A 27,375-nucleotide genomic window follows, 5' to 3' on the forward strand; every position below is an offset into this window, starting at 1 on the left:
AATCAGCTGCACCGAATATATATATATCCAATCTGTTAGTCGGCTCCGTGAGCTCAAATTTGTTTATTCTCATATGTTGGTATCTTGTGCATTTTTTGCTTTCAAAATGATTAAACTATGTGTTTCTTATCTTCCATTTAAGGTTTTTATGCCTTTAGTTAATCTGCATGCAATATAGTAGAATTATCAACAATTTAAAAGTGGTTTAAGTACTGCTAAGCCTAATATTTTTCCATAGCAGCTATATTTGGTTACATTTGGAATATAGGAGAAGAGTGAATTAAGTCTTACCGCGCCTTCAGTGTCTTTTCGCAGAGTGGGATCAAAAGGAAAATTTCAGTTTTGTGCACCCAAAACTCTGCCTTCCTGCCCGCAGGTCGAATTGCTTGTTTCTTGCACAGAAACTGTAATTTTAATTGTTAAAGTTGATTTTTTAAAATGTTTTAACTGTATTCGGTGTTTATGTCTTTCTCTATCTTTCAATTGTTAATGTAAGTAGGTATTTTGAGTTATGTATTTTTGCCTTGCCGCTACGTAAGAACTGAATTAATTGAATGAGAAATGCATCTCTAATGAAATTCGAGGAAATAAGTTTAAATGCAGCGAAAAATGCCTATAATTTAATATTCCTTGTAAGGAAGTCATGTGGTGTACACATCAGCTTTTTTTCTCTTTGATTAGGTGTTTGGTGTATTTAATTTAATTATGGCAAAGCACACTAGGGCTATCTGCCTAAGGGGAGGGATGCCTTCGTGGAGGACTTTCTAAGGGAAACTGGCTCGTATACACGTTACACATGGGGAAAACCACGAAAACGCCCACGCAGCCAGCCCGTTCGCGGGATTCGAACCTCGGACCGAACTACCAGTGTTCAGCGACTTTACCACTCGGCCGCTGGTGGGCCCTCTCTTTGATTAGAGTTATATTCATTGTAGATTCGCTTTACGCTTTTACATAATGTCATCTCAGAGGAATAGATGAGTCGAGGTTGCGGATGTGAGGTTAAAGAAGAATTAAATAAGCCTATATGATTTATATTTGTATGATTAACAACACCTGGTTTCACAAATGGGAAGTTGGTGGAATTAGATTTCATTATTGATTTAACAAAAATTGCACCTAATGTTAATGTTTTATTAGCCCAAAACTTCTATTACTCTTGAAACGGAATTTCGCATTGAATTACTACAAACGGCGCATAAACTTTCAAATTGATGCCACCAAATATTATCACCCTGCATTATTAAAAAAAAAATAAATAATGAAAAATCTGCATGAACGTAATTTTGAATAACGTGGTCCTCTATCCGAGCACGGGAATCTGGATGCCCGAATTTAGAATTTTGAGCGAGCAGTGGCAACAATGTACCAAAAAAAGAACATATTTATCTCAAGTGCGTTTGCCTGTCTATCAGAAATGCTGTAGATATATTGTTTTTAAATTTCCGGAGGAAAAAAAAAAATTTTTTTGGGGGGGGGGTTACTTGGACATGTTCGTGGTTTTCCCCATGTGTAATGTGTGTGCGAGCCAGTTTCCTTTAGCATGTCTACCGCGAATGCATTCCTCCCCTTAGGCAGATCGTTCTCGACGCTTTGCCGTAATTAAATAACCCCCTAAAACATTTTCATTGTAAATACTGATATACAGTGCGTCCGTAAAGTCATGGTACACTTTTGATCGGTCACGAGAAAGCAACAAAACAAGATAGAAATGTGAAATCTTCACCAAACAAAAGAAAACCTCTTAAATTTCCATACCTATTCAGTGAAGTTTGATGTGGGCTCCATTCATGCCGTCACAGTCTACTCCGCTAGTCCGAACACTTTATCATGCATCAGGCTACACCACACGTTCGTACTCTACGTGGGCAGGAGGATTTTCAGCAGCCCATGTTCGGACGTTATGACGATGAACATGTCCACTAATAGGGAATGTCGCCTCATCGCTAAACAAGATCTTCTGCAGAAATTGCTTATCATTGTCGACCTCAAGAAGCATATCTGTAACAAAACGAGATCATTTGGGTCTATCCGTCGGTTTGATAGCGTGCGATAGCTGCAATTTGTAAGAGCTTCTTGAGCAACTCTTCCATATAACCTCTACAGACTCGTCACTGACCGGTGGCCTGCCAAAATGGGGTTTATCCATCAAACTGCAGATATCCTTCTACTACTTATCCCACCGATTAATGTTATTTCTGTTATACTAGAAGTATAATTTGGAGTAATTATAACTAAAAGTATACACAGCACAGATATGATGCCCCCATACAAGTCAAAATCATTAAGTACTAGAATATTAAACTAGGTTTTACATTTACAAATAACGTAGTATCGAGTAAAATAATAAAATTTTCTTTCTTTTTTAAAATATCAAAGAACAAGACATTAGAGATAAAATTCCCATTCTATTTTTCGCAGGAGAAAAGAAAAACTAAATGCACTGTTGACAAAAAGCAAAGACGAAAAATAAAAAAGAGCAGAAAATTTCGTATTTTTTCTATCTATCCGAATTCCGTGAACTTGAGCTTAAGCATTTTGTTTTCTCATTATCTTACCGTAGTCGAATCCTTCCAGGGTTAAATTCTGCGTGAATAACAAAATAAACGACGGTTAAATCGACGATGCGTTTATGCTTTTTTTTCCCCTTCCCGGACGATGCTTTCTTTGGTCCCGTAAAATATTCCATAAAGGGGAACGCATCTAAAAAGTCGTGGTATTTTTGCCCGGTACGCTTCATTTGTCTCGGCGCTTACGTTAGCAGCAATTACTTTGTCAGAAATAGCTGTGGATCAGCACGACAAGTTTTTTATAACCCTTTCTTCTAATACGTACGTAGTTATTTGAGTAGCAAAGATGCTATTTTTTCAACTAGAATAAAGCAGAAGTTTAAAGGATGTTTAAGGAGTAATAATATGTTTTCGCCACCCATCTAGAACAGATCATCACTTGTTTACTCGTAGTAAATATATAGAGAATAAAGGAATTTTATAAAAATAGCCATTGGAACATTTAAATTATATGCATTTTTTGCTGCATTTCATTTAAACCTATTTCATCGAATTTCATTAGAGAGAAACTTCTCATTTAATGGATTCAGTTCTCACTTCGCGGCAAGGCAAATACATAAAATCCCAAAATATCTTCATTAAAAACCGGAAGATATAGAAAAACATCAAATACAGTTAAAACAACTGAAAAAACAACAACAAAAAATTCGAAAAGTTTCAGATTTTTAATTACATCCAATTTTCTTATTTTGTGTGTTACCTTTATTTATTAAATATAATGTACTTTGGACTTAAACCATAAAATTCAGTTCAACAGAAATGTCGCAAAATAATTTTAAATTGAGCGTATCTTTAGAATTTCCGATACACAGACTCGCTCGCTGGAGATAATTTTTTTTTTCTGCACAACGCTGCCAATTCTGGATTTGAAATCCTTGAGTTTGTTAATCAAATATTCGTTAAAGTTTAACAAAATGTGAAATCGATAATAAAACAAATTCCAAATTTCAAATTTGGGCTTCCAGATGCTCATATTCGCAGTAAGTTTACGTCATTCAAAATTGGACGGCTCTAGGCACCGTTGTTTAATCCCAGTGCGAGAAACATGCATACATTTATGCGGATTCTTCATTATTTAATTTCTTCAAATATAATAACAGGGCGATAGTATTTGGTGGCAACGATGTGGAATGTGACACAGCCTTTTAAAGTTTTCAACGCAAAATCGCAAAACGTAAACAATTATCCTTCAGGGACAAAGCCCTTTGAACCAACAAGCAATTCGGACAACTACGCAAAAACAAGCAATTCGGCCAGCGGACAAGAAGGTAGATTTTTCGGTGCACAAAACTTCCTTTTGGTCTCACCCGGCGAAAAGACACTGAAGATGCAGAAACTGACTTAATTTCTTACTCTGCTAAGTTTCATGAGCAATGCTATGTTTTTTTTTTTTTTTTTTTTCAAGGCTAAGCTACAATTAAACATTTTAATTTGCTCATAATTCTGCAATTATTGCATTCAGATTAACTAAAGGCATAAAAGCCTTAACCGAAGATAAGAACAACATAATTCAAGCATTTTTAAAGCAAAAATTGCACATTTTACCAACATATAAGAATAAGAAAAACGAGCTCACGGAGCCCACAAACAGATAACAGTAATGTAAAATCTGAAAGCTTTCAGATTTGTTTTTAGCTTTATTTTGTACTTGCTGCCAAAAAAATTGAAAAAGACTAACCAAATACAAATATAACATAATAAAAATGTTTCTTACCAAAATTCAGTTGTAAAAACCATTGAACAACATATGTTTCGCTAATGGTAAACATTTTCGACAGAAAGAATTTGGCTGCAAAGGATGTTTCATTGATTTTTTTCACACGTGAAACATATATATAACCCTTTCAACTCAGATCATTATCAAAGACATCAATTATTAGACATTTAGAATCCAACTAATTTATAACTTTTTATCAAATACATTCAAGTAAACAATGTTGCAGCTATTTCATTAAGGATTAAGCTCCCATACTTCAAACTTGCTCTGAACGAACGCGGAGTTTTTAAAATTTAATTCAATATTTATTATAAGTTGATGTAAATATTCGATCGAAAACATTCAAAGACGTCCAGGTAGTTGCTTAACGTTTCACATTGGTATATGATAAAACAGTCCTTTTTGTAAACAGAAAGCTTCAGACGCTTTTGTTTGTACAGAAGTTTGAAAAGTGTTAGATAATTTTACAAGCTTAAATTCGCTCATTATCATTCAGTTTCAGACAAATATCTCATTGTTGGCTTAGATAAGGAAATGCCACTTAAAATTAAGTCAGAGCTACGTTTGGTTTAGAAACTCAGTGTATTTATATTGTGACAAATCTTGTATGTATGTAAATAATTTTAGTGAAATTGTAGTATTTTTTGTGTAATGTAACATGAAATGCTTGCAAAAGACGAAGCTCTATCGGAAAAATAGGAATACTGGGGTAAGTCTATTTAACATTGAGGTAAATGGCTATCTCGCTAAATTGGCTAGATATCGCCAAGCAAGCAATGGTTTCGGCGACTAATTTTTATCGCCAAATTCGGAAAGAAATTCCAAAAGTCGCCACATTTGGCGACCATTTGGTCCTGTCCCTTGTATAACTGTAATTAGTACTTTGAGTAAATATAATCAAGCCCTATATGTAACTAATGTAACTTTAACCGTATATGCCTTCATGTAATTTCAAGAAGTGGAAGGTACTAGAGATTTCTCGGCGCCCGGGAGGGGGAACTATGTAAAACCGGAGACAGCATCAGTTTGACAGTTGTTGTTTAGTTCATCGCTGATTACGGAGTATTGAGTTTGTTTGGTTTATTTTTTTACGACGAAGACTAGAGGGCTATTTACTCAAGGATAGGGATGCCTACGTGAAGAACTTTCTAAGGGGCACGTTACGGATGGGGAAAACTACGAAAACCCCCATTTAGCCAAATCGTTCGAGGGATTCGAACCTCAGACCGAACTACCAGTGTTAAGCGACTTTACCGCTTGGTCTTTGGTGGGCCACGGAGTATTGAGATATCTCCGTGTAACGTGAGTTTCGCCTTTTATATTCACATTGCACTATGCTGTATTTAACATTTTTTTGTATTTAACATTATTTAGAAGAGCTATACGTATATTTTTGTGCAAAGTTCCAGAACTGTAAATTATTTCTTTTGGTAAAATACATTTTATCAAGCCAGCTTCGTTTCTGTGTGCATTCAATATAAATAAAGTTTTTGTTTAATTTATCCTAGGAAAGATGACCATAACACTCACACTTTACTTAAAGAATGACTTATGAACCTCGATTTTTGCTTTTAAAACTGCATCATTCCATGATGTAGAAGAGCTTGATAATTTGTAATAAATGGTCGATCAATCATCAGAAAATGAAGACACTACCTTCACGATAACGTGATTTTATTTTATTCACACACAAAAATATAATAGGTAAATTTTATATATTAGTACATCGGCAGAATAAGCCTCTCCTTTTCTCCGCCTCCTCAACTGCCGATTTTGGCGAAGCTCTTTCAGTGGCGTTTCTGCGCCAAAGTCTACATTTGGCGAAGTTCGCATACTTAGCGTTTCAATCAGCTTTTTCAATCTTAAAGTATTACGAACCAGTACGACGCATCAATATCTAATCACAGCCATTATAAGACTACAAGATTCTTGATGTATAAACACGTAACAAGAAAAAAGGTACTACGTAAGTATTCTTTTTTAAAGCAACTTAAGTAAAAAAATTTTCTGTTTACTTCATTATTTCGACTACATCCTATTGAAGGATTATTTTTCTGTTATTAGAATCTTACGTAATCCAGTTATGTTAATCTCCTAGAGAAACTCAAAGTAGATTTTTAATTTTTTAGTTGTTTGTTTGTTGGATTAACTATGTTTTTGATTGTTATTCAATAAGCCATCTCGTAAGCTTTATCATAAAGGAAAGCTATATTTGCTAGCCTTATTAAGGAAACAACAATTCAGATCAGGAAAAGCAGTCTACAAAAAGTGTAACTAAAAATACCTCCGGCAACACTTTCACCAAGTGAGTTAATGCCGCAATGTGTTACGGACACTTTTCGATCCAGAAAAAAGGACCTACATTCTGTTACACGATATTTAATACTCTAATGAACATGACCAAAATAACACTTTCGAATTAGAATAATTTAAATATAGACATAAACTCGATATTCTATTCATCTTATGTATCAGATGAATTATTTTCCTCATTTACATAATAGTAAACCAAGTGGCTAGGAACCCTGAACACTAGTAGTTTCACCTGGGTTCAAATATCTGCGAACATCTAACTGCATTCGTTTGGTTTATTTGTTTTTCGCAAAGCTATCTTCCTATTTTTAATATTCTAAGGGGAGGGAATATCTCGTGGAGGACTTTCTAAGCGAAACTGGCTCTTATACACGTTACACGTGCGGAAAAACACGAAAACGCACATGCAGCCAGCCAGTTCGTCTGGAATCGAACCCAAGTAGAAACTACCAGTGATCTGCGGTTTCACCGCTCGGCCGCTAGTGGGTACTGGGGCCGAAGCTAAAAGTACACATAAATGAGCCGCTTTATCTCAGACTTCTGGCAAACAGCGTATTTGACAACGGATGCCCTAGGTGGACACTGTGCACCAATAAGAAACATTTTTACTTAATGAAAAATTCCTAGAAGAATATATCCTAGAGTTGTTGCATTAAGGATCATCGCAGTCCGTATGTTAATAACTGAAACGTTCCCACGACGTTAAGCCTTCAATAATTAAAGGAAAGGCTATCTAGAAAGCTTATGAATTTTGAATTATATAACCAAAAACTGCTTAGAAAGAAAAAAAAGTAGCTGAGCTTATGCTTGTGGAATGTTGTGTCCAAAGAAATATTTGTAGAATTTCAGCTTTTATAATGGGTGCTTTGTATGTTTGTTATATTTACAGCAATAATGCAGGAATTATGAAAATATTTCGGGCTCTCTTATTGATTCGTGGACAGTTTCGTACTACAGAATTTTAGAATTCTCGATATCCAATAGCAGCAAAATGACAAATAAAAGTATTAAAATATCAAGAATGAAGTTTATATTAAAATAACGATACATGTTTTGGATTTGAAGATATAATTTAAAACGTAGGTTTTATAGTGAAATAATTTTTGTCATCATTTCGATTGGCAATATCTCAACTATTAATATTCACGCATCAAATCCCCCCTTTGCTCTCTTAGCAAGAGCAAAAATATAGAAAAAAATGTATCAAATAAATACTTTGAATAGGGAATTTTATAAGCATATGAAAATTTCAAAGGTTTTTAACTCAAAACCTAAATTCCCATAAATTGAAATAAAAAGTATGAAACATGCAGCTTAAAAAGTTTAATAAAAATAATTTAAAATATTGAAAAACCAGCTCGTACAAATAGTTTTCTAAGCATTCCCAGCCTGATTATCTTAAATTAATAATAACACTAAAATTATAAATGTAATTATTTTTGATCGACATTAAAGAATTTCATATTAAGTAAATAATCCAAAACTAAGCGTTCATATTTCAGCACACTGGGGAACCTTAGAAAATAGTGAGTGAGTGAGTGAGCGCCACCAAGGAAGACCATTGACCTGGCCTTAGCCTCACAGTGTGATATCTTCCTGGCAGAAACCATCTACTCTCTGCTCCACTCTGCTCCGGGAACGTAGCATGTATATGCATCAAGCAAGTTTGAATAGGGTATAGAACATATAATAGTCATGCAAGTCAGAATATGGTAATAGGTGCCATGCAAGTCTGAACATAACGAAAATAAGTACTATTAAATTTCTCAGTAATTGTAATCTGTACTATTTAATGTGTGCAACATGTACCATGTTAATATTATTGTAATATGTAACATGCTAATATTCTCAGCAATTGTATTTTTTTTTTGTAACTGTAAATTGTAAATGTGTGTAATATGTACCATGCAAATATACCCCATGTCTCAGTAATTGTGTGTAATATGTACCATATCAATATTCACAGTACTATTTAATGTGTATAATATGTACCATTCTAATTAATTAGCATGCACTATTTAATGTGTGTAATATGTACCAATGTGTGTAATATGCACTATGCAAACTGTAAATAATAATTAATGCGTAAAGCCAACCTATGTGTTAACCTAAGCACCCAACTATACATACTTATAGTAAGAATTGAATCAAACAGGTGTAAAGTACCTTAAACATAAATATTAGGTACCCTAAACAAAAGTATTAATCAATCTGTCAGTAAATGTAAACTGCACTATGAAATGTGTATGATATGTACCATGCAAGTGTTAATTAATATTATTAATTAATAATTAAATTCTTAGAAATGTAATCTGTATTATGTAATGCGTGAACTACGTACAATGCAAGTCTTCTCAGTAAATATAAGCTGTACTATGTAATGTGTATAATATGCACTATGCAAACCTGTAAACAATAATGAATGCGTAGTGTTAAACTATGTGTTAACCTAAATACCTAAGATGTAAAGTAGTACCTTTAACATAAGTATTAATCAATCTCTCTGTGTGTAATATGTACCATGAAAGTCTGTAAATAATAATGAATGCATAGAGTTAACCTAAGTATCTAATCATGTATAATTAACGTAAATATTGAACATTACGGATGCAAAGAACCTTAAACATAAGTCATATTCAATTTCCCAGTAAATGTAATGTGTAATATGAAATGTGTGAAATATGTACCATGCAATATGAATGTAAATGCACCATGCAAGTATGAATAAGCAAGTCCGAATATGGTACGGCATGTGTAATAGTCGTGTAAGTCAGAGTATGGCAATATGTACCATGCAAGTCTGAATGGGTAGCGATAACCTAAGTACCTAATTATGTCATTCTAGATAAGGGCGTGCGTGGTGCTCATACCAATTAACCGTAACGGTAGAGGGATGGTGCCCACGTCCTCCGTCACTCACTCACTCCGGGAACGCAGCCGAATAGACGGCTAAGAGCCTCATAAAGTCTACATGTAAGCTTGAGCCCTAGACCCAAAGGGCTATTAGTCACAAAACGGCATTGCGTCGTTTCACTTTCAGCGTTGATTCACTATTCAAACTTTTGCCACCAAATATTATCGCTATGTGTTATATTTAAAGTAATGTAGAATAAATGTAATAAACGTATTTAAAGTAATGTATAATAAAAGTAATATATTTAAAGTAATGGTTAAATAATGTAGAATCTGCATGAATTTTTCTCGTATTGTGAAAAAATAACGGCATCTAGAGCCATCCAAATTTGAATAACGTAGTCCTCCAACCAAACATGGGCACTTGGAAGCCCGAATTTGGAAATTGGTTTATTATCTAGTTCAAATTTTTCAAAATTTTAACGAGTTTTTGATTAGCCTCAATGACTTCAAAGCGAGGAATGACAACTATACGGAAAAGAACATTTTTATCTAAAAATATGCTATTTTTAAATTATTAAGTCATATTGCTGTTGAATTGAATTTTATGGAATTTTAAGTGCGAAGAACACGATATTTAATAAATAAAGGTAACACACAAAGCGGTGAAAAAAGCTCCTTTGGGCGTAATGTAATATCTGAAAGCTTTCAGATTTATAAATTTATATTTTTTAATATCCTTTTACTACTCGGAAGTACATAAAAAAAAGCAAACTTCCATAACAGTTACTATAAAGAAAGTTTATATTTTATAATTACTTTTCTTTTGATTTAATTTTTTTGAAGGTAAAATATAGTTAGAAAAATGGAAAAGACTAATTTCTTGACATAAAAATTAAATAAAGATTACAGTGTCTCTGAATTTCATAATGACTTCGGAAAGGATGGTATGCTCCTAATATTTTTGTTCTACTAAATGGCGTTTATAATGACAAAAACGGCCATGAGTGTTTTAAATTGCCTTTATTTCTAAAAATAAATTTTAATGAATAGAATCATTATTGTTGTCCTTCGAGGATTTTCTCACTTATATTGCTTCCTTTGATGAGAAATTAAAATGGTCTTTTGATTTCCTTTTGTTCTCTCTTATTTCGCATTTATTCCATCATAATTTAATACTCGTATGTATTGAATACTTCCATTCAGATTGAAATAATAAACTTCTTGAAATAATTGATTGAAATAATAAACTTTCATTGATTTTCAAGCTCTTTCACCGAGGTACAATAAGGCATTATTTCGTAAGTTGCTACATATTTATTTTAATTTCGTTCGTAATTATTGATTTGTTGATTTAACTCCAGCCCAGAAGTTGATTCAGCTCAATGACCCATTTTATCCACAAACTTCATTGATAGTTTGTTTCCAAGAATGGATGGAAGTTTTGAATTCTAAATATTTTCTTGAATTAAAATTGAATTTTAATTTATTAGAAAAAGCTATATGGCTTTGAACGCTTTCTTGAAAATAGGATTTCTCTGAAGAAATCAAAATTACCTGTTGGAAAAATTTAAATTTTATGATTTGTAACTATAAATTACCTCAGTTGATTTCAAAATATCAATAAAATATCATCAAGTATTAATTTGAATATGAACAAAAGTTTTAATTCATTCATGGTATTTTACGTAAATATTACTTTTCATAATGTTCAGAAGAACGTGGATTTATTGTTACAATTCTTGCATGCGTTTTTAGTTTCACAACAGGAATCAAGTAAGACTGCTTACCAGCTTCTATTACTCCTTCAAAGACACGGTTGAAATTATATATTGATAATAGGTAAATCCGAATGAATCCCTACTTCTGAATTACCAACACAGCATTAAAATTACTGCCAAAAGTAAATCTGATGGTGTTTAAAATAAATTCGTGCATGCAGTTGGTATAAAATATTATTGAAACGTAAGATAATAACCAAAAACTATTTGTATAAATTTCTTCAAATGCTATGACGTTTTATCTACCCCTTTGCATACGAAAAGCAAATTGTTCAATCGAGAAATGTTTATTTGAAAAGAAGCTAGCGAAATCATCTGTTCGAATAAGGCAAAACACAATAAAGTACAAAAGGTTATCTGCTTAAGAAAAAAGGGGTGTCTTCATGGAAGACTTTTTAACCCTTTGGGGCACAGTGTGTCCGGTTTGGACACACCTAAATATTTCCTTCTGTACTCACAGAAAAATTTAATGAAAAAGGATTTATAGGTTACTATAGGTTACTCTGAACCTTATTTATTTATAGTAGATGGCAGCTCAACACAAACCAGTCCATATACCTTAGCCATATTTAGTTTTTTATGACCCTCATTTTTCAAAGAAATCTTACAGATTATTTTAGGATATAAAAGGAATTATTTGAAAAGAAATTTCGATGTTATTTTTTTGGCTGTATGCTAATCTCCTTATTCTATATTTGTTTTAAATTTTTACCTTGAAATCTTGCCTAAAATCAAACGGCGAACCCTAGGCGGGCCCAGACCGGGCTCACCGATAATCTAGGACAACTGAGAGTCTATATTCTGTGTTTCTGGGCATCTCATCGGTCAGTTCATTGATAACAATGCTCAGTTCAGCACTCTTTTCGAAGCTCTATTCAATCAGTGCTCCACAGATGATCCATTTTCCACTGATGATTCAATTTTGTGAAGATAGCACTTATCGTTTTAATTCTGTGGGTGTGCCTTCTGGGCCTAATTAGACTGCTACATTTTTTTTTAAATCAAAACTCCGACTTTAAAAGGTAGCGTGCCGGAAAGAGTTAAGAAAAACAAGCTCATATTCATGTTACACAGGGGAAATCCTGTGAAACCAAACATAAAGCCAGTCCCATTTGTATGAGAACCAAATTCAGGCCGAACTCCCAGTATCCAGCGGTCTTAACTACTGGTAAAGTAGTAGTAACTACTCGAAGTAGTAGTAACGATATTTTCGTTGAAATTATGATACCCAAATTTTTTGTCGATTACAATACTTCCTTTACTTGGTACAATGAAGTAAAAATGATTACTATGGAAAGAAAATAGATCATCTGTGGAGCTTGCAGACAGACCGTTAAGTTCCACAGATACTTGTGAGTTTTGTTTTGAAGTTATAGGAAAGCTAAAATTGTAAAACCATAAACAACGGAAGAATCTAAAGTATGCATATAAACGGAAGAATCCAACTAGCCGCTATGCGGCCAGTCTTCGTCTAGCTTTTAAATGTACCGGAAAAATATCTGAACGAAACACTAAACATTAAACTTTAAAACCGCACGAAATTTTACTCTGCACAACAACTTTATCAAAAAAATCAATAAAAATGTATTACATATAAATAAATTACAATGAAATAAGCAATATCCTTTAATACAAATATTAATTATCGTAATAAATAAATTAACCAACTTCTCGTTGCCTTCTTTCGGCAAACGTCCAGTATCCAAGAGAAACATTAAATTTAAAAACTGCACAGAATGATCGCCCTCATTTTTCCAAGTGGCAACAGTGCTAATTTTCAGCAGTCCAGTATGCAAAGTTTTGAAAGAAAAACTGTTGCCAAAACCACATTTCTAAAAGAATGAAACTATTCAAAATGATGCAATTTCACCAAAAAAAGATAAATAAAAAGAAATCTGATTCGAATTTTTAGAAAAAATCGCTTGGAGGTGAACTGGTTCTTTCCTAGATGCATCTATGTACCAAATTTCGTATCCCTAGGTCTATTAGCTTACGCGCAAACACGAACGAAAGACACACACAGACACACCCTTTATTTTATTATATGGAAAGATAATATACAGGTGAGAAGCTGATACAAACAAAAATAAATTTACGTTCTTTTTTTAATGCTAACTAAATAAGGGTATTTAAAAAATTAGATAAACTTCGGTAAATACCTAATGCATTTATCGTCCACTGAAAATTTTCAGTTGAAACCTGCGTGTATTAACTTCGAAATGTCATTCCATTTTCGCTCAGCTGTTTTCATCCTTAATATTTCAGTGTCTGAATTATTTCTGAATTCTATGATAGTTATAGCATAACAGAAGAAATATATATCATGCGCACATTTTTAAAACAGATTTCGAACGCCAACATGGCGGATTGTGGTGGTGACGAGTTCTATGTAGCTCTGGACAATCAGCTTCAAAAGGTGGAATCAGCCATCGTATCGAAATGCAATATGAATCCGCCGATTCGTGATGATGCGAAGAAGGCTTTGGGTGAGATTAAAAGTTTGATTACTAGGTATGTTGAGCATGTTAAATCTGTAAATTTTCGTGAAGCTTGTAAAGAAAGCTTATTGAATTCGGTCATGCAAACGAAATCGTATGCTAATGCTGTGGCGCCATCTGTTGGGACAAATCAAACTGATTCAGATTGCTGTGTTTTTGAGAGTGCCCAAAACTGTACATCTGATGAAGTTAAAAGCTCCTTAAAGCTGAAATCAACCCTCGGAAACATAAAATTGGAATTAGCAATATTCGAACAGTTCATAACAATAAAGTAATGGTGAAATGTGCTTCGGGATATGATAAAGAAAAACTGTTTACTGCTTTGCAGGAAGACTCATCTATTTTGAATCCCTCTATTCCAAGACGAAAATATCCTACAGTTTTACTTAAAAATGTGCCAAACAGCATTAGTAATGATGAACTGTTAAAAATTATTGAAGAACAAAATCCTGAAATTACCGTGAGTGAAGAGACTTGGAAAGACGTTAAAGTTCGCTTTACTTTAAAAAAGTTTCAACGTGAGAGAAGCGTGGTTATTGAGGTGCACCCTGCTGTGCGCAAGCGTATTTTGAATTTTCGGCGTATTAAAGTGATGTGGAATATGTGTAAAGCTGAAGATTTTGTTGTTTTAAATAGATGTCTTAAATGTTTAGGCTACCACAAAAGTCTTGATTGCAGAAATCCCTCGGCTTGTTATTGCTGCTCTGGTTCAGAATGTGATAAAAAAGAAGTGCAAGTGTGTATTCATTGCATAAGATTTAATAAAAAGACGAAAAATGCGACTAAGAAAGTTGATGTAAATCATAAGCCATTTTCTGGAACTTGCCCCAGCCATACATTTATGATGAATCTTGCAGCTTCAAAAATTTATTATGGGTAAGTCCGACAATTTGTCTGTTTCTTTTGTACAAATAAATTTGCACAAATCAAAACTTGCTACTGAGCAACTTATTTTATATATGGAGGCAAATGACACTGATGTCGCACTGATTCAGGAGCCGCACTTTTATAAAGGTGTTCTTCCTGGCTTTCCAATAAAATATAAAGTTTACTATGATTCCGAAGCAGAAGTTGTCAAGTCTGCTGTTATTGTTCGTAACTAGAATCTTTCTCCTTTTTTGGACTTAAATCATAAAGTTTATAATACTGTTGTTTTAGATATAAAAATCAATGACTATTTGTTCCGCTTATTTCGAGCCCCAAACTAATATTGACATAGAACTATTAAAAATTTCACAAATTTTAACGATGAAGAAACCATGCAATTTTTTATGTGGTATGGATTCGAATAGCAAATCAGCGATTTGGCATAGTCCTATTACTGATGCTAGAGGAACGAAGCTTAGTGATTTTATTAGTGCGAATCATTTGTTTCTAGTTAATGAAAATCGCGGACCTACTTTCTGTTCCACGCAAGGCTCGAGTTATATTGACCTTACGCTTTGTAGCTTAAGGCTGCTGCTATACGTTCAAGGTTGGGATATCTCTGAGGAAGATTCTTTTTCTGACCATAAAATGATTATCTTTGAACTTGTTTTATGCCGTCCGATTATATCTTCTAATTTGTGTACTTTTAATTTAAAAAGAGCGAACTGGTTTTTATTTACTGAACTTTGTAAGTGAGAATTGTGTAACTTGAATATCCTTCTTAACAGTTGCTCTGATTGTATTGCATTAGAAAATGTTGTAAAAAGACTTTCTACCGTTGTTTTTAATTGTGATTTACTTTCAATTCCGATGAAGAAAAGTAAGAAGAATGGGGTCCCTTGGTGGTCTAAGGAAATTGATTGTTATAGAAAGCATGTAAATGCTGCTAGGTGTAGATTCCAGAGAGAAAGAAACTGTCTTCTTAAAAATATTTATAGAATTAAATATTTCGAATTGCGGCAAAAGTACAAGGCTAAATTAGCTAATGCTAAGCTTGAGTCGTGGAGAAATTTTCTCTCAACTATTACTGTTCACAATGTCTGAAAATCTATATATAAGTATGGGGTTAAGACCAATTTTGCGAAAAGGATTGAGATTTCGGGAATTAAACTCCCGGATGGCAGTGTTACTTCGAGTTTGAATGATACAATTTTTGCTATAATGACAAAGAATTTCCCAAGAGATAATGCGCGTGATGAGAGAAATTCTCATAGAACTATGTGCACTGAGTCTGATGGACCTTATATTTCTTTTATGGACTGTCCGTTCTCTACTTCAGAAGTTAACAGTGTTATTAAAAATCTCAAGGAGAACAAATCACCTGGGCTTGACTCTCCTAATGAAATTGTACAGCACTTTCATGCGGTGGATAGCACATTTCTACACAGACTTTTCAATCTTTGTTTACAATTAGCAGTTTTTCCAGCACAATGGAAGAGAGCTCGGGTTGTTTTGATTCCTAAAACTTTAGATACAAGAACCCCTTATCTTGATAATATTAGATGCATTAGTCTTTTGCCTACTTTGGGTAAATGTCTTGAAACTCTCTTCATTAACAGAAATTGGTATTTGAGACAAAAATGCTTTTATAATGATTCTCAGTTCGGATTTACTCCTCGGAAGTCCGCTAAAGACGCCATTATTCGCCTTTGTAATATCTTGCAGTGTGCAAAGAAAATGAAGTATACTACACTTCTTATTTTCCTCGATTTCAAAGGAGCTTTTGATAATGCTTGGTGGCCATCTATCTTAAAAATTTTAAAAGATGCTGGTATACCACATAATATCTATAACCTTCTTAAAAGCTTCTTGAACGAGAAGACTGCTGAACTCCAGCTTGGGAACGAAGCTAAGGTTTATTCTCTAGAAAAAGGCTATCCTCAAGTCTCTGTATCCGGACCTACTCTTTGGAACATAATCATAAATGATCTTTTAAGTCATCTCGACGGTTGTTTAAAAATTGCGTTTGCAGACGACTTACTTTTAATTTTCCAAGGAAGGATTTTAAATAACATTCTTTTGAGAGCCCAAGAAGTTCAAGATTTTGTCTCCAGTTGGGCGATTTCTCATAAACTCACTTTCAATCCTTCAAAAAGTAAAGCTATGCTTGTTCCCAGTACGTTTGATGAACAAAATATTGCTTCTTTGATGCTCGATAATTCTCCGTTGGAATTTGTAGAAAATGTTAATTGTTAATGTGTCATTCTTGACCAAAAATTAACATGGAAAAAGCACATTGAATTCCTTTCTGCTAAATGTGAAAAAATTATTAATAGCTTTCACTGAATTGCCAAAAATACTTTTGGAGTAAGCTACGATGTTAAGAAACTCATGTATAAGCAGTGTATTGTACCTTTCATTTCGTACGGCTGTCGTGCTTGGGGACATGTTCTTGCCAAGAAGGTTAACAAAAGAAATTTAAGAAAGAGTCAACGGAGAATTCTTCTTCGTATTATTAGTGGTTATAGAACCTTAAGCTATGAGGCTACTTTTGTTCTTGCAGGAGTTCCGCCTATTGATTTTGAAATTGCATATAAGAATAATATTTTTGAGTCATTGGCAACTCATGCTTCGGAAGACTGTATTAATGGAATTGTCCCCTTCACTGATCTTCCTCATTCCGCGTCTTTAGAACCCATAAATTTCTGCGATTATAAAGAGACTGCTGAAATAAGTTTTCGTATGGTTTTCTTTACAGATGGCAGCAAGATGAACAACAAGTTTGGCCTTGCATTTGTTCTTTTTGAAGGCCATTCCGAGATTTGTTTTCTTAGACACCGTATACGGAATGAATGTACAGTTTTTCAAGCAGAACTTCTGTGCATTTATCTTGCCGTCAAATGGATCCAGGATCATGGGACAACATCCTCAAAGTACCATATTTGTTCTGATTCTCTATCTTCTCTTCAACTTTTGAACAGTATTACCAGCTGCGATAAATTAATTATCGAAACCCTAGTAACTGTTAGTTCACTTAGAATTAGAGGTATTGATATCTGCTTTGCTTATGTGCGTGCTCATCATGGTATCTACGGAAATGAAAGAGCTGATTTCTTAGCTAAAGATGCCTTAAATTTACCCATTGATATCAACATTAGCATTCCAAAGAACTATTGGAAGTCCTTTCATTATAAAAAGCTTTTAGCTATGTGGAATGAGGAATACATTTCATCTTGTAATGCTGAAGTCACCAAAAAGTTCTTTCCTTATATTTACCAAAGACTGAATTCCGAGTCTTTCCTCTCGTTAAATTTTAAAGTGTCTCAGTTTTTATCTGGTTGCGGTAAATTTGCAAGTTATCTGTTTCGTTTTAATCTACGATCAAACAATTTATGTGAATGTTCAAAAAGAGTTCCTCAGGATGTGGAACATTTGATTTTCTCGTGCCCTACATTTGATGGCCCTAGATTATGCTTACAGAACGATTTGGAAATGTTCGGAGTGATTTGGCCAGTGAATGTATCTGTTTTCGTGAAGTCCGGACTGCTGTTCTCTGCTTTTGTTCGCTTTATTTATGCATGTAATTTTTAATGTTTATTTATACATGTAACCTTTAATGTTCTAGTTAACTTACTTCTGTAAGCCCCGTGTTGTACATATGTGGTGCACGGGGGAGTCTGTATGTTCTCAAAGGAAAAAAAAAAAAAGAAAAAAAAATCTTGGTAAGCTTACGTACATAAAAAGCACTGTACAAGAAAAACAACAAATAAAGGAAAACTGTAGTTGTTTAATTATTTTGTTCTTAATCATTTAGCTCCTATTCGAAAGAATAAAGAGACATGGAACTAATTAAAAAACAGAAAGTCAAATACAGACTAAAGTCAAATAAAATAACAGACGAATACGATTAATTCATAAAAATTAAATGAAAATAAATGTTCAGCATTGATTTAAAAACAAGATATGATTAAAAAAGCTTTAAAACCGAGAAATCAGAAACCAAACTAATGATCTCTTAACACAGAGAAAAAGCTCGTAATGAAAAAAAAAATCTAGGGAAAAAAAAAAAAAAAAAAAAAAAAAAAACAAGCAAAAACGTTTTGTCGAAATTAATTTTATATTTTTATCTCATTTCTTATTTTAAATTCGTTAATATTTTTACGTAGTTTTTGTCTTACATATTAATTATTAACTGTTATGTTCCTTAACAATTTCGCAGATGAATTTAATATTTAAGAATTAATTTCCATGTAGGATCATTTTGCTGTAATCTCATTTTTAGTGCATAAAAGGCAAGAGTTAACAATTTTATTCAATTATTTTACTCAAGTTTTTTTATTACATGGCCATTAATAAATAAGATATTGCATTTTTTGAAATCGTTTTAATGTCGAGGGAGAAAACATATTAATAAGTTGAAAATAATATACAAAAATAAACTATACATTATGTAACATTTCATATTAAATAAAATAGCTTACCCGCTGTTACTCACACTGCTCAAATGTAATATATTGTGTTATTTAGTATTACCATATAAATCAAATTCAAGTTATATGATATTTTATTCTATGCTATTAAATTTTGTGAGCGTCTGTTTTTTCCTGTTTGTTTGTGGCATCATCTTGTCCGGAATGGCGAGGAGTTGAATTTCGAGAGAGGTACACTCGGATTCCAAAATTTCGTGCGAAGCCATTTCGACATTCTCATCTTTTTACGACTTTAATTACAGAAGATATTAATAAGAAACTCTAAACACACTAATTTTCGCCCTCATTTATAAGAGTGGAAATGACCGTTTCCACTCTTATAAATAAACGCTGAAGATAAAAATCTACTTTTTTTTTTGCGAGAAGTGTTAGCACTGCTCGCGTTCAAATCGTTGAGTTTGTTAATAAAAAATTTAAGTTTTCAAAAATCTATCTATATATATATATATAAAGAAGAAAGTCCGTATCTTTGGTTGTCACCAAACGTTCTACAATTAATGTCTGGGTCCTGGTAGTCGACGTTCACTTTTTTTCCAAAGAAAAAAAAAGCTAAAATCAGAGGTTTTGATTAAAAACTCTGTAAAACTATATTTTGGCCCTCATTTTCCCGACTGGCAACAGTCTCGCAAGCTGGAGGTGAAAATCTGCTTTATTTCGAGAAGCGTTGCCACTGCTCACTTTCAAATCCTAGAGTTTGTTAATAAAATTTTCCAAGTTTTACAATGAAATAAAAAGTAGCATCGCCAAACATTAAATACATTATTCTTGATTCCAAAAATTTGGAAAGCCATTTCGACTGTTTCCATCTTCGTACGACTTTAATCAGCCGAAATATTAATTAAAAAATCTAAAAACACTCATTTTCGCACTCATTTTTCCATGTGGCAACAGTCTGGCGCGTTGGAGACAAAAATTATTTTTTTCGAAATGTGTTGCTACTGCTCGCTTTCAAATTGTAGAGTTTTTAATAAAAAATGTGTTAAAATGTGTGTTTTTAATAAAAACGTTTCACAAAATCCATATACAGAGGCTGTTCACACATTTTTTAAACGATGCATATTGTATTCACAAAACTGAATTACATAAAATTCTTGTGTTTTAAATGTTCTATTTGACATCCCTTATTCTTATCTATCTTTCGAAACCGCAAGTTCCAGGATAATAATGCCTTTTGAAGTGGCAGAAGAGATATTCTAGCCCATTCCTCCCGAACAGCTTTCCAGAGTCCTGTTAGGGTTTTGGGACAACGTTTGGATAATGCGGTTTTTAAAAGTCCGAAAGCACAAAAATCCATAAATGACACATCGGGCGATTTAGTAGGGATATCAGTGAAGGGTATGGCCTTGAAACCAGTTTTTTATTCCATTTCCTTTAGGAAATTTACAGTAGATTTTGATGTGTAACTGCTAGCTTTGTCCTGATGGAGTCTCACAGATGGATGGCACTGTGGGTAAAGCGATGGTATTTCATTCAGAAACATTGGCGATAAAATATGTTCCTGATAGTATTTGGAGTTAATCTTCACATTTTGTTTGCACTCTCTTTATTTTTAACTTGCTATTATAAGAAAAACCAGCAACAATCATAAATCATTTAGAAAAACTTTCTTTCGATTCTTTGAACCATGTACTTAATTTTTTTCCTCCCCTTTTATGATAATAAATGGCTCTTTTTTTGTTACAATCATTTAAATACACCCATGCTTCATCTATTGTGACAACTATTTTCCATTTTTCTTTGGATAAGTGTTTCTCATATATAATTCTGCAGCGTGTCCTGCGTTGAGCGATATGCTTTGGAAGACGACGATGCACATTGCGTTTTTTCGCTTTCTTAAGATTTAAATCAACGTTTATCATTTTGTTTACAGTGGACACCGAGCATTTTAATGACTTGCAAATGTCCTTTGACTAGGGGGATTTTCTTTTAACATTAAACAACGTAGCTCTGCAATAGTCGAAGATGTCCGTTTTTTCCTTGGATACTTGTTTGGAATTTTTGTCCCACTTGAGGCTCCAATTTGACCTTTTTTTCCTTTGTTGTTGATGATATTACCTATCGACGCTTCGTTTTTGGATAACGGAGTATGCATATTTCTCTTCGGAAAGAGCGTAAATGTAGCCTTCGGACCACTGCTTTGTTAAATGCGCCATTTTGAATAAAAACAAAACTTTCAAGCCACAGACGATAATTTTGACTTTTTAAAACATAGTTACAATTGCAATTACTTCTTTTGCAGCAAACGAATTTTTATTACCGCTTACCAAAATCATCTAAAAATGTGAGAACAGCCTCTGTATATATATATAAAAAAAAATGCCTGTTTGTGTGTTTGTTTGTTTGCGTTATTAATTTCTGATCAATTATGATCCATTTTTTCCCACATTTAATCGGCTAAAATTTAATATAGGTGAAATATTGATGGAACTTGGGCTAAATATATAACTAAAAATTTGTAAAAAGACATTAATTTAAATTTTTATTATGCTTTCATGGTTCAACAGACTGATTCGCCGGTTCATATCACGTGACCGCAAGTGATCTCATCTCATGTAAACTATGCTACAAAAATCTAATTCTCTCAGTAACTATCTACATTAATGTCAAATTAAATCTTAATTTGGAATACAAGTTTAAATGCAAGAATTATTTCAATTCGTACGAATAGCTTACTCAGAAATTACGTAAAATCGCAGTGCTTTACTTCGCTAGTGTGTTCTCATTAGAACTAATGAATTTAACCTATGACTTTGGTTTTTCTATATTTTCGCCTTCAGGTGAGCGGTGTGATTGCATTCTAATTGACTTAATTACCGCGAATGGCCTTAGGGCATAAAATTGTACTATCTGGTAAAAATTCTATGTAATTGTATGCAAGTATTGAAAGAACCAATTAATCTGATAAGAAATGGCTGCGACTTGTTTTAAAAATAAGGCGTAAAAGGTTACCAGCGAGGATATTGCGTTTGGCATCAGTTGTACCATTATTGGCAACTTTATCGATTGGGCCGGCAAAACGGAAAAGTACCAAAGAACGTTGTGAACGCCATGGGTTTTGTATATCTAAAGCTACGATAGGTAATGTCAACACCAATACCTATCGTAGCTTTAGATATACAAATGTGTCAGCAACAAAGGGAAAAAGTCAAAATTTAGCTTAAAGTCGAAAACTTGTTCCAAATATGTTATCCAAGGAAAAACCGGAATGTTTGGAATGTGTCAATGGTAAGAGCATAAAATGTTAAAATAAAATCCGCCAAGTCAAAGAACAGCTGCAAAATCATTCAAATGCTCTATGTCAAATGTAAACAAAATTATTAATGCTGATTTGAATCTTGAAAAAAGAGTAAAAACATAACGCCAAACGCGCTACAGGATTCTTTATGAGAAACATTTACCCGGAAACAAAAGGGAAAATGTTGTCCCAATAGACGAAAATTGGATGTACTTAAATGATGGTGATAAAAGGAAATCCATTTATTACCACCCAAAGGGGTGAAAAAAATCTTAAAACATGATTCAAGGAATCTGAAGAAAGTTTTTCAAAGGGATTTATGAATTTTGCTGGTTTTTCATATAACGACAAATTAAAAATAAAGAGTGTGGAGAAAAATGTTAAGATCATTTCCACATATTATCAGGAACATATTTTATACCCAATTTTCAAATTATGAAATACCTTCTCTTTACCCACAGTATCATCAATTAGTAGAACTACATGAAAACAAAACAAGCAACCACACGTCATAATCAACAAATAATTTCCTCTAAAAACTAGAACAAGAAACGGGTATCAGGGCAATACCGTTCACGCATATATATTCCTACTAACTATCCTAATCTATCACCAATGTATTTTTATGTTTGTGGACTTTTAAGAAGCGGGTTGACCAAACATCGACCTTCAACTTTATTGGACTTTGAAAACTATTTGAGAGCAATGGGATAAAAATTCGTATTTTTCCCGCTACTATAAAAAAAAAAAAAAAAAAAAAAAAACTTGGAAATTACGGTGTAAAGATAGTGAACAATAAGGGTTATCAAACATAACATTTAAAATATTAAAATTATAGGTAAACTATTTCTGTAATTACAATGAAAATCATATAAAAAGTGTGCGAACAGCCTTTATTTCTTTCTGCTCCATAAAAGGAATCTACGTCTGATATCGCTTGACATCATTAAAGTTATAAGGTATTTCCTTCCACCTTTTTGGCATGCTTTTGTGGTGTAGTGGTCTGCACGCTGGGCGCGTATTCCAGAAATCCGTGGTTCGATTCCGACGAAGGCATTGCTAATTCTTCATCTTGCCTGCTCTCTATACAAAGTTTCATTTAGAATATACTGCATCTAAATTTACTTTTTTTTGGAAAGTTCTAATTAGTCGAAAAAGCAAACTCAAATTAGAGTTCATGAATTAATGCTATTAACTTACTGAACTTACCTTACTGAATTAATATTAGTTTTTTTTTCAACATATGTTGAGGCATAAGAATTTTTTTAATGTCAGGAAAGTGGAGAAATGATTTTCGACGTGATTCGAGCCACCCGAATATGCGTCGATCCTGATTCCAATTACACCGCGAAGGCATCCGGAGAGGAGGGAGAAAATGGACTTATATTCTTTCCCATTTTAGAAAAAAACTGAGGATTAGGGGGACCCAATCGCTAAATCCTATTAATGACGAATTACCGTCCACCAGCTTTTAGTTCGAGCGTCACTTGTAGATTCTTTTACAATATTTTGATGCCAGGAAACGAAAGAAATCGTCAATGTCATCGCCCCATTCGAACTTCGGATTTCCCGAATATGCGTCGAGTGTGCCTGCAGTTACACTACGAAGCCATGCGGAAAAAAGGGAGAAAATACCGCGAAAAAAAAATGGGACAGTTCCGTATCTCCCGTTCTACTGAGCCGATTGCCGAAATTCAAACTGCGTTTTTCATGTCTCGAAAGCGCGGCTTAGGATATGTATTAGATTTATATACAGCATTATTCTAACATTGATATTTTGACACAAAAATCGGGCTTTTTCCGAAATAACACGCCAATTTTGTTCCGTATTTTGATTCTACGACTCAAATTATGATTGGATATTAAATTTTATGATTTTTTGGTGAGAAATTTCTGTAGAAATTTAAAAAAAAATTATCTTGGCGTAATATTTTCAGTTTGCGCCAATAATAATTGACTTGGCGAACATCTTAATTTATAGCAACCTATTTTCCTTTCCTTTTTTTCACTGTACAAGAGCGGGGAAAAAGTCAGCGTTCATACTTTCAAATAATTTTAACAAAGTGCGTAAACCATATTTGGCGTTATTATCGCTTATAACAAATACGCCAAATTTCAAAACGCGCCAATATGTAAATTCACGTATACCTTAGGAAATGTTGAATTAAAATCTCTAATTTTTTGCAGGTATGCTTCCAAATACATCTTCTTTAAGATGCTGGCAAAACGCCTGTCGTTGGCAAGAGCTTTCAGCATCATGCTGGTGACAGTATGACTTCGCTCACTTCCGCCTCCAATTTTGAAAATGAACATCCCGAACGGAAGGGCCCGAATATCTTGCACCCCTCTTCTCCTACCGCCAACGTCTAGAGAGGACTTTCGGCTCGCCGCATATTTAGAATACCCCTATGCCGCACAGACATAATACATTTACAAACATCCATGCCTTCTCCAGGATTCAAACCCAGACTTTTCGGTATTGCAGTAGGCTCTTCTAACCACTATAGCCGTCTAACCGGCCGTTTTAAGTTTAATTCTGTCTAATTACTGACATAAAACTGATTCGAGGAAAAAGAAAAATTGACTAGAGTATCTGGAATTCTAGCTCTCTGTAGTCAGCTTGTTTGGCTGTCTGTTATAATTTGGTGCTAAATTAAGCTAGTATTTCTTAACTATTTCAAACAGAATTTGTTTCAAAATGTGCGCATTTCCAACAATTCAAGATGTATAAAATTTGTCCTTTCCTTCAGGATTAAAAATTTGCTTCTAAAGGAACAGATGTATATATTTGATCGCTTTAAAATTCCATATAGTTTTATTTAAAAAGTGTGCAAAACTAAGGCTGTCCTTTTTATTTAATTTTACAATTAACACTAACTTCCCCTCCCGCTAGTTACAGTAAAATGTATTTCTGTAATATTTGTTCTATTTGTTGTTTCCCCAAAGCGTTAAATCGCCAGTTTGCAATATGAAACCAGCTATAATACAGTCACAATAAAAAACAAATACATTTATAATATATAAAAAATAAGTTTACATGTGATAAAAAGAAGCATGAGATGTAAAACATATGCTTGACGGAAAGATCACTTACCTAGTTTCAAAACTGCAGGAATTTCTTTTTGATCTTCTCTCCTCCATTTGATTTTAGGTGGAGGTGATCCGGAAGCACGACATCGTAAGCTGACGTCCCCCCCTTCACGGACATCGGTATCGGAACTGGTATTCTCCTCGTCAATTTTCGGAGGAACTATAAAAATGGGAGAAAAAAGATTTTCCTTGAATTATTCTTGAAATATTAAATTCTAGCACAACTTGTTAAAGCGAAAACGGAAGAAAATGGATCAGCAGCATACGATGCATAAAATGTATGTTTCATCTTTATTGCGAGCATGGAATGTTCGGTAAAGATAGTACTAGAATTTACTTCTTTAAATACACATCATTAGTACACACTTCTAATTATAAAGTTTCTTCAAAATAATTGAAAATAAAGCACATACTTTTATGGAAATAGTAATATATAAATCCTTAATAATGTTTTATGAAAATAATAATACATAATCTATATATATAAAGAAGAAAGTCTATTGGTTTGTCCTCTAATAACTCATATAGCTTATCATCCCGAAACTTTCTACTATTCTTTTCTGGGTCCTGGAAAAGGTTGAAGTCCACTATTTTTGAAAAAGAAAGTAGCTAAAAATCAGAGATATTAATAAAAAAACTCAGAAAAACGATCCTCATTTTCGCCCTCATTTTTTTGAGTGGCAACAGTCTCGCAAGCTGGAGATGAAAATCTGATTTATTTCGAAAGTTATTGCTACTGCTCGCTTTCAAATCCCAGAGTTTGTTAATAAAAACTTTCTCAGTTTTACGAAGAAATAAAAATAGCATTGCCAAACATTAAACACATTATTCCCGATTCCAAAAACTCATGAGAAGCCATTTCGACTATTCCCATCTTCTTACGACTTTAATGAGACGAAACATTAATTAAAAACATTAATTAAAAACTTCAAAAGCGCTAATTTTCGTACTCATTTTTCCGAGTGGCAACATTCTCGCCACTCCGATAAATTCCCCCGCTGGAGTTAAAAATTTGCTTTTGTTCGAAAAGTGTTGTAACTGATCGCTTTCAAATAGTAGAGTTTGTTAATAAAAGAAATTTGTAAGTTTTACAAAATATAAAATAAAAATATCATTGCTAAACTTTAAGTATATTATTATTATATAAGGTCATAGTCCGACATTGAAGAAAGCACGCTATTGCAGGTTACGTCACTATATGTCGAAAATGTTTCCTTAATATCAGCTTTTTAAATAAATATTTTAAATTGCAAACCTTTTTGTTTCAGGTTAGGATTACGGGCACGATATCGTATTGCCACGTTAATTCTTTTATTGATATTGAGAAAAATGCTATATTGCAATAAATTTAAATCATGACGCCATGCGTATATATTTTAACCTGATGTGTCAAAACGTTTTCGTTTCCTAGTTTGGGAACAAAAATTTATTTACGAATTGGTTGCTGCTTGAAAAGAATGAACTGATTTAAGTCATATGGAAATGTCATATATACATTTTCATTTCCACATGTGTATATAGAACTTACACATACTGCTTTGGCCACAGCCTGCTCATCTGAGGGGCTTCTCCGCTAGTATAATACAAAATGTTACTCAATGGACATTTTGCTCAGCGATATGTTAAATTTTATGTTTACAAAATCATTCTGCTATCAGTGCTTAAAGCATATTTTACTTTGACAAATTTTGAAAATGGATGTAAATATGTTTATGAAAATAAGGCCAATAGGGATCTCTTTTTTTTACTACAATACTCAAAATACGATTTTCAAAAAAAAAGTATTCAGTATTTAAATCTTATTTTAATACTATAACTTGTGTGATTAGCGATCATTAGTGAACTGCTTCACACCTGTCGATTAAAAAATATAAGGAAGAGAAGATTTTTGTGGTGTAGCGATAAATCTATGGAAACTGAGAGTTCCTGCATTTGACTTCGAGCAATGGCTCAGTTTATTT

General features: G+C 33.4%; 1 protein-coding gene across 2 annotated transcripts in view; it reads right to left on the bottom strand.

Moving 5' to 3' along the window:
• LOC118185734 (lachesin-like) overlaps positions 1–27,375 on the bottom strand; it is an 898,780-nt gene that overhangs the window by 63,973 nt on the left and 807,432 nt on the right. For both annotated transcript variants that reach the window (XM_085819606.1, XM_085819605.1), the window contains exon 5: positions 25,419–25,574. In XM_085819606.1, coding sequence (XP_085675732.1) covers positions 25,419–25,574 — 156 coding nt within the window. The remainder of the gene's footprint in view (positions 1–25,418; positions 25,575–27,375) is intronic.

Source organism: Stegodyphus dumicola, chromosome 6 (genome assembly GCF_044657685.1).
Source record: "Stegodyphus dumicola isolate Sdum_Otavi_A_Nest chromosome 6, ASM4465768v1".
Taxonomy (NCBI): Eukaryota; Metazoa; Arthropoda; class Arachnida; order Araneae; family Eresidae; genus Stegodyphus; species Stegodyphus dumicola.